This window comes from Nicrophorus vespilloides, unplaced genomic scaffold (genome assembly GCF_001412225.1).
Source record: "Nicrophorus vespilloides isolate i.1.1-1 unplaced genomic scaffold, Nicve_v1.0, whole genome shotgun sequence".
Lineage (NCBI taxonomy): Eukaryota > Metazoa > Arthropoda > Insecta > Coleoptera > Silphidae > Nicrophorus > Nicrophorus vespilloides.
Window position 1 is genome coordinate 19,703 of NW_017097173.1, and position 8,668 is coordinate 28,370.

General features: G+C 34.8%; 1 protein-coding gene across 4 annotated transcripts; it reads right to left on the reverse strand.

The window, feature by feature from the left end:
- Positions 1 to 33: 33 nt before the first annotated feature.
- Positions 34 to 8,399, reverse strand: LOC108559278 (voltage-dependent calcium channel subunit alpha-2/delta-3). 4 transcript variants are annotated; one of them, XM_017916506.1, is made up of 27 exons: positions 8,147 to 8,398; positions 7,961 to 8,042; positions 7,803 to 7,907; positions 7,452 to 7,577; positions 7,213 to 7,398; positions 6,997 to 7,153; positions 6,596 to 6,727; positions 6,276 to 6,535; positions 6,089 to 6,224; positions 5,850 to 6,032; positions 5,504 to 5,790; positions 5,368 to 5,451; positions 5,202 to 5,258; positions 4,444 to 4,524; positions 4,301 to 4,375; positions 4,069 to 4,245; positions 3,815 to 4,014; positions 3,650 to 3,759; positions 3,503 to 3,596; positions 3,365 to 3,397; positions 2,890 to 3,006; positions 2,599 to 2,711; positions 2,397 to 2,545; positions 2,090 to 2,338; positions 967 to 1,274; positions 710 to 914; positions 34 to 319 (listed from the first exon to the last, which is right to left on the reverse strand). In XM_017916506.1, the coding sequence occupies exons 1-27, from the start codon at positions 8,263 to 8,265 to the stop codon at positions 212 to 214; spliced, it is 3,933 nt and encodes a 1,310-aa protein (XP_017771995.1). In that variant the 5' UTR covers positions 8,266 to 8,398; the 3' UTR covers positions 34 to 211. The 4 variants fall into 4 exon arrangements, with proteins under 4 accessions (XP_017771995.1, XP_017771997.1, XP_017771996.1 ...); XM_017916509.1 differs by lacking the exons at positions 34 to 319; positions 710 to 914; positions 967 to 1,274 and adding exons at positions 1,288 to 1,489; positions 1,538 to 1,733; positions 1,797 to 2,005 and having other exon boundaries at positions 8,147 to 8,399; XM_017916508.1 differs by lacking the exon at positions 5,202 to 5,258 and having other exon boundaries at positions 35 to 319.
- Between the last annotated feature and the right edge of the window lie 269 nt (positions 8,400 to 8,668).

The window sequence follows — 8,668 nt, forward strand, 5'->3', positions numbered from 1 at the left end:
AATTTAATTAATATGCTTTTTTAACGTAGTTTAAAATTTCAATACAAAGGGCTCTAACATACAAATACACAATATGGAAATGTTTACTGATGAAAAAAGTAACGCTGCTTAAATATCTGATAATGTATCTTCTCTTCTTCTCCTCTTTTAAATATAATAAATATTATATATAATTATTATCACAGACGCAAAATTTCTAAAAGAATCTTAACTAAAAGTTGAAAACACTGGAGATGGCTATCGATATGAAGGATGCTAAGAAAATTGAGAAAGTCGCTGCGGTTTTAACCCCTTTACCACAAATTTCAATCGCAGATTCCTACAAATCCGAAAATAGGCATTCATTAGAATTCTTTTTAAATTATTTATATATTCGTTTATATGCAGCGCGACTTCATAATCATGTCATCAAATGGTTGCAAAGTCTGTTTAATTTAATCTGTTACCTAATCAATCAATTTTCTGTGCAACGAATTTATATAGGCGCTTATAAAATGTATATAAATTCATAGCAGACTTTTTGAAACCCCAACCATTGGTAAATTAAAGTTGCAAACTGCATATAACAAATATTTGATATTAGAGTTTCAAATTTTAAATACAGAAATTTGAAGTGTAGAAGAACCTTATCAATCAAAGACCGGATTGATAAGTTTCTACTATAACTATTTTTTACTAAAGCTTTTTTTTATGTATATAAATGTCTTACATGTATACTTCTGTTGATGCAGCTCATGTAATTTCGCCTCGTGAAATTGTTGTAGTGAACGATGTGACACTGCCTGCTCATATTGTAATCGACTTCAATGGGATTCGGTGACAAGAATTCCTCGTCGACCTGCATTTCCGGACATATCCTATTTATAACCAACAAGATCATATTGCTTCCGACCACGGGTTGCACCAAGAACGGCCTGAAATTGATGTTAATTAACCCTTACATCTTTCACTTCTATATTTTAATACCTCGAGCAATTCCCCGTCATGGACTTGTTATATCCGCTACTAGAAATATTGCGTTCATTGTAATGGAGCAGTGAATACAGGAACATTTCCTTGTCGCATGGCTCCGGCTGCGTCTTATTAATAAGAAGCCTTTGATCAAAATCTTTCTCGAAGGCCCTTGATGGTGGTTCCGAACCAGACCCTTCCACCATTTCTTCGTCATCCACAACCGGACCTAATAAACCGTCGTCCGAAGCCATCGTCGATTTCAACAAATAGAATAAAGTAGCCAAAGCCCACTGCACTAACTCGTTTAAATGAAACAGTGGCTGAAACAGATTCACAACAATTATTACCATTTTGAAGAGTACTTATCATCACCAAACTAAACGTGCAAGACTATACGAAGCCTACGTACATACATATTCGTGTAAAGTGTGCTATGTTAATCGGATTACAAAATTAAGTACACAATCGAATAAGACAATACTAGGATGCAGTTTATTGCAAGTTTAGGACCGCCGCATTTCAGAATGTCGCTCTCCTAAAACGAAAATAGATTATTCTCGTTTTACTATATCATTCAGCTCACATTGAAGAACTCATCATGTCTAAAACAAGATCTGAAATATCTCACGACAAGGTCACTTGCGGATTTCAAACATGTTAGAGGCTCATTGTACGTTATAATTTTGTGTTTCTCAGTGTACGTGCTGACGTTCAGAACGATATCTACCTCATATACTAGAAGCAGGGCATTAGTGTTCGGAATCATTTCGTAAAACACGCTAAAAACCAGTAGTTACGTTTGAACCTTACTAAGTATATTTAAACAACTAATTTGTATATACCTTTCAAGGACATTTGCATTTTGCGGTGATAATTGGTGCAAGTGCAATTCTTTGTCACAGGGTACTGGATTGCTATCAATTTTATTGTCTTCGGGTGTTTTGTGTGTTTGGTGGTGGGTATTGTAATAGTGTTCTTGTGAATGCGCATGCAGGAAGAGCACTAGGGTACTCAGGAACCAGGTGAAAATTTCTTTTAAATGCACTATTGGCTAAAAAAATTGCATTATAGTTCAAATACACTTAATTTTTTTACGACCCTGTTGTGTTAGTAGTAGGAGCATTAAATTACATACATTTCTGAACCTAGTCGCTGGACTTCCGGTGGGAATATTGGGGAAGCAGGTAGCTTGGTAATCGTAAATCCTAGTCCTGGTATAAATACGTTCCTCTACTAAAAGCTCCATTATGTCTCTGCGAATATCCCCCAGGAATACGCCGGTGTTTTTTTTGTCATAGCTGACGATAATGTAGCCACTGTCATCTAAGACCAAGCAATCGAGTTCTTCAGAACTGCACGTCCTTTTGCAATTAATCTCGCCGCACTATACATATTTGAAAGTCATTTGTAAGTATAGTTGAATAACAGAAATTAGTACTCACGGAATTTGTTATCTTTTGAAATAGCGTGTGAAGCGTGCTATGATAAAATTGGAATCCGACAACAGCAGCTGGTGCTTTCACTGTTTTGTTTCCTTTGAATATAGCATGACTAGCAGTTACCAATATATCCTCCGGATTATCCTCATATTCTATTATTATAAAATATTTAGTTGTGCAGAGTAAATTTATTACAAATGCGTACCTGCTCCGAATGGTACTGAATACACGAAACTTCTTGGCTGAATGTAATACTGTTCAACAGCTCTTCTATACCAAACTTCATCAATTGCTTTATTATGAACTAAATGGAAATGCCTACAAAAAATGTAATTTAATACAATTCGTAACAAATTTCATATTTCAAGTTTGCCAAATTCAAATGTCAGTTAAATTTAAGGATTTTAACTTTTTTCAAGAAGAATATTTGAACTCAATAAAATGAACTAATTCTTTATCGAGTTTTTCAATTCATTAAATTTATAATAAATCTTACTGTTCGTTTCTCCTTCTTTGATCATCTACATTTTGTGGAAAGTCTTGCCATCTGGTGAGACCGCTATGTGTAGCTAGGAAGGCCACCGTAATTCCAAACATTTTTATGAATTCGTGTCTGTAAATTGATTTAAATTAGATATCTTGTTAAAGACTTTTATCGCAAACGCATATTTCCATGCAAGTGTAATTTTCTAAAATATGGATACAAATAATTTTATGATGATCTCCGAGAAAAACCTGAAAATAAATTTCCCAAGAAAGGCTGCTTTATAAATAGTAAAGTATTATTATCCTCGGTAAGCTATTACATAAATACATTAAGTTTACGCTGGATGGAAGAGCTGTAAAATATAAAATCTATACAAGTTTTTTAAAATTAAATAGACATTGTTTTTTGTATGATAGAGAGAAATTTAAGAAAATAATGAGTTTGAAAAGTATTAATTTGTTGGTAGCTATTACTTTTACTGTACCTTGGTAGTAAAGCCATTAACATAGCTATTGGTCTTTAAAAGTAAAAGGAAAAAAGGGAAGAAAATATAAGAAAATATTAGTGCATATTGATTACGTGTGTTTTATGTGTTATGGTTGAGAGTCGAAGAGAAGCTTACCCGTTCTTTTCGTTGTTACTGGCACTGATGTTTTTATTGTACCAATCCGTGCTCTTTGCATCAGCGACAACTTTACAAATTAATTTTCGGTCACCTACAAAAAGAGTAATTAATTACATCTAATGGATAATATCAGTATCCTCTCACATTCGGGCGACCATCTCCAACCGGGTTCTTCCATTTTATGAAGGAAATGCAGCAATTCCTCTTCGGGTGATCTAAAGTTATGCCTATCATCCAAGTAACGACAATAATGCCTGAAAATAAAGGCATTCGGAATTGACGTTCAGTTTATAATGGTTATTTATTTACCAATCCGGATGGATGGTCCAATTTCCAGTGAAGAAATGCGTCAGGTTTTTGTTATTCGAACGAATCCTGTGCGGATCGTCTTCGACGGGATACTGGATACGGTAGGAGCCATATCTATCTGGTAAGGCAACGACCACTGTAAATGGTGTATCAGGAATGCCCATGAAATAGTAAAAGCGTTTTCCAAACATTATCCGTTTCTGAAATTTTATACATGATTATCGAAGAGGAAATGTATGTTGATTAGTGCAAACCATTTGGTCGATGTGGGTTTTGACCATGAAGACTTTTTGACCACTGGTTTGATTAACGACGGCTCTTCTGAAATCCTTCAGTTCATCACTGAATTTGCGAGGCTCCGAATCGTCGTTCTGCAGTTCTACTTCGATCATATCTACACGATTATACGCCGGCTTCAGAATGCCTTGAAACTAAAGTCGAATAAGTTATTGTTATGTAAACGTTGGTTTAAAGTATTTGATTTACCACTGGTCTTAAGTCTGGATGTATTAAAATGTATCCATTGTTTGTAACTATAAAGGCATAGCCATTCACTCCCAGCTGCACGAAATCAAAGATGATGTTAATTAAGAATCAAGTTCCATGCGATATCTGTTGATATTATTTACCCTGTACGGTAATAACAGTCTCTTGATGTATTCTATTGGAACATCTGTTCCTGCAACTCCAAGTAAATTAGCTACTCGCGTCTGAAATTATAGAAAACCGGTTAGCATGCTGAAAAGTAATGCAGTTGCAAAAAAAATATATTATAGTATTTAAGCACTAAACGGAAAAAGTCTAGCCTAGACAAAATTTCTTCTTTGTAATTTTTTTTTAAATCCACTTTTTATGTAATAGCTAATTCTATATCACTCAAGATAGTTTAATCTAAGCTCGATATATATTGTTATTATTTTTTTTTTCTGCAAATTTAATTAACTCTCAATCTTAAAAAAACTCAATATTAACACTGGAACTTCATCTGAGATACAAACTAAAATCATCTACGTTAAATTATATAGTTTCTTCCACCTACAGAACTACGTGTGAAACGAAACCTGTCGCACTCGTTGCAAACTATTTTTTTTATATAATATTATTTATGTATATATATAGATAGATATAATCTAAAAAATCATAATAAATATATATATCCGAAGCAAGTCTCCAGTCCTTTATATATAAATATATATATATTCATTTAGCACTCCTAAAATCATATATATATATATAATTTCAATCTAAGCTAAACTAGACATCGAATCTTAATATAAAATTATAAAAAAGAAGTTTTTCGCTCTTCTAGCCCTAAATCTAATTATAATTAATAAAAATTAAATAATTTCACAGACGTGGCGGTTTAAGATGCGTAATTCATTTTTACCTCTCTGGTCACAGTGATCCAGATTTTTTCGTTGATCTGAATCTTTTCTGAAATATTCTGCACACAAGATCATGTTCAAACATTGCACGGATTTCGAACGTATTTCAAATATGATGAAAGATGAAATTTGAAATTGTGTTCGTTTCGAATGGCATCAAGTACTTACCGCATTCTGCCTCTTATCGTACACCGGCAACGAGACGGACGTCATCATTCTGTACTTTCTTTCCTCGGATAACTCGTATTCGCGCTGTTACATAATTAATTAGAATTTTGTTTAACGCGTTGTAGTAGTCAAATACCTTGGTTTGCTGGTATGCGTATTTTCTATCGGAAGCCTCGTCGCTGAAGAATATTGACCGATTCTTATTGTTTTTGTAACTAAGGAAGCGGTCTCTTTGCTTATTGCGTTCGCGTTTTTCCCAGAGGTAATTGGTGAGCTTAGGATCTGTAGCATCTGCGTATACTGGGCTCCAGGTTGGATTAGGTTTGAGATTTGGGTTCAGGACCATAGGGCGTGCCATCACAGGTATGTATTGAAGCACCTGCTCTCTGACCTCAGCGTAAGTGCTTAAATGTACATAATATCCTACAAATCAAATAAAGACATTTAGCTTCTTTTTTCTTTTCAAATTGAAACAAACAAACCTTGATTTGCACAAGCCATCCACTTGACGTCATGAACATCTGAGACCTCGCGACCAATTAGATAGGTGAACATCCTGACTGGCATGAACGGTAAATTCCTCCAGTTGAATTCTTCGAAAATTTCTCTGAAGCTTTCATACACACCATCCGTGACCAGCATGATGGCTTGATTGCACTGAGCACCTAATCAAACAAACAATATAACATTATGAAATTAATTCTGATACAATCAAACCTACCTTGTCCAGGTCTGTTATCGCGGTAATCTTGCAACAGCGTGAAAGCAGTAGTTAAAGCCAAAGTGAAATTCGCTATTTGCTCAGTGCGAAAAGAAGACATTGCTTCTTTCAGATGTCGCACGTTATCCAGATTTGCCTACAACATAAATCGATTAATTTTTATATTATTAAATATTACTGTATTAACCTGCACTAAGAGATCATCAAAGCACTCGACCAATGGTTCAGTGGTGTTGCCAAATGTGTAAATGTTCACATAATCATTATTCCCCAGCGTATCAAGTATGTTATTCACGACATGCTTGGCTATTTCTCTCCTCATCCCAGTCATGGACCCCGAACGATCGATTAATATGACAATATCTTTGGGAGAGGATGCTGCTTCTATGTACCAATTTCTCGTGCGACAGTCGAAAAGATCTATGGGTTCCTGGGTCCAAATTATGGCTGTAATGCATAAAACAGTGATTAAAGTAGTCTACACCATAAACATGACAATACAAGTACCTGGAAATTGACGCATGAAGCCCATCGAACTACCGAAGTATTGCCATGACAGACTGGGATCCTGCTTATAATTATTTCGGAACGTTTGATCCAACTCTTCAGACCATTTGATTCCTTTAATAACTTCTTGAGCTAAAATAAAATAATTGAAATAATTAATACGTTTAAAATACTATAAAATGCTATAGTTCTAAGTTATCTGTTGAGTACTAATAAACTAAGGTTTGGAAATATAATAGTTTTAACTGCTGTTTAAAAAATCAATTATTTTAGGGCGGATAGACAGAATCTTTTGTATATGTAATCGATTTTGTTTTTGGTATGCGATAGCACTTGTTTCTAGTGAGGAAATTGAAAACTATTGGTACTACTTAAAATAATAGAATAATCTTTGAACTTACATCGATCGTAAACATTGCTTGGAACATGAACGGCGCTGACGTTCGTGTTTACCTCGATATCGTAAAAGTGCGGATTGGGATAGAGCGGTAAATGAGTTCTATCTTCTGGTGGCTTCAAACTGGCCATCGGCTCCTGTTCGTAATCATCGGTTATGACCTATCACCAAATATATGTATTTCAATAAAACAAAAAGATATCTAGCGATGACCGCAAACCTTTCTGGGTAGTTCCATATCCTCCGAATTATTTTCCTCCTGCTCCTGATCCAACTGGTAATCCTCCGTATCCTCCTGTATCATCCTGCTGTACTTGACGCTCTCATCGTTCGTATACTTTACATCGTAAGATTCGTACGATCTCAAGGATTCCGCCTGATTACTATCAAACTCCGCATCTTCTTTCTGAAACAAATTATAATATATTTATTATCTAAACAAATGAATTTTAACTTTACCTCATCTTCGGTTTCCTCATCATTTTTAGTTGCAGAATTCAGAAGTTCTTTAGCATTGTAGTAATTGAAGTTATCATCCACGATGTCTCCTTTGGTCGCTGCATTCTCGGCCACTTCCATTATTCTCTGAACAGTAATACAATTATTTTCAGAAAGAGTAGACTTATTCGTTTCAAACAAATCACTTGTTTTCTTAATTGAATTATGACATTAGCCTACTTATTTTTCAGCGCAGTAAATGCAAATTGCATACTGTTAAATAATTTGTATATTTATAAAGTCCAGTCAAATATAAACATTTAATTTAATCTAAATTAAGTTTTTATTATAAAAAAAAAAGTTATTCCTCACCCTGACAGCTCCTTCTTTCTGCTCCATCATTTTTTTAATTCTCTCCTTTATGTCTTTGAGGAGTGCAACCCCATCTTCCTGAACAATATCCGTGTATTTGAAGCTCTAAAACATGTTATATTTACTACATTCTTTATTAATATCTTTAATTTGGATACCTCTTCGACGAGTTTCTTTCGAGTTACCAGTTCCCCGAAATGCCATAATTCGCCGCCCAATTTTTCAGCCCAATTTCGAACACTGAAAATCAATATATTGTTATGCGAAATCTACTAACAGAGCAAGCTAATAAATACACTGCATCAAACAGTTAAATAAATTAAGATTATCCTGTTTTGACTTACAGTTTGGGCAGTTCCGGATGCTTGATATCCTTGTGTTGGGCTTCTTGGGCGTTTCTAGGAGATATGGTTATTAGGAGGAAGCACAGGATGGCTGCACTTCGAAAAACTATGGGGCCCATGATGATGTTCACTTCTTTTTCCACATTGTACGCGAAAAGTGTGTTAGTAAGGTGCGATCCTGGAGTACGTTGTGGTGGTGACAAGGCAAATCAATAAAGTGGTGCATTGCGCGCCAGTATCTGCTAATAAGAGCGCACACTCCATCCGCGGATTGCTTCTTTAATGTAATAGAGTAATTGACGGGATGTATGTCACGTCGTTTTGGCCTAATCTAAACTCATATTCTTATCATGTAATTGAAACATGTTAATAGTAATGCCTTCTCGAAGAAACAACAACAAAAAGTTAACTCAAGCATCACTATGTTAACATCCGATAAACAAGAACAATTCTAGAACTAAATAAAAAGTTTTATTTGATAGCAAAATCAAAAATATGAGAAATTTTGGAGATATGCAATCT

What these genes read in the sequence shown, in the direction of transcription:
- LOC108559278 (XM_017916506.1), bottom strand. Translation starts at nt 8,265, where the DNA reads ATGGGCCCCATAGTTTTTCGAAGTGCAGCCATCCTGTGCTTCCTCCTA. An exon ending in GGATCACTGTGACCAGAGAG is followed by an intron (nt 4,525 to 5,201) that starts GTAAAAATGAAT and finishes CTATAATTTCAG; the next exon opens with ACGCGAGTAGCTAATTTACT. An exon ending in ATGACGGGGAATTGCTCGAG is followed by an intron (nt 915 to 966) that starts GTATTAAAATAT and finishes CATCAATTTCAG; the next exon opens with GCCGTTCTTGGTGCAACCCG.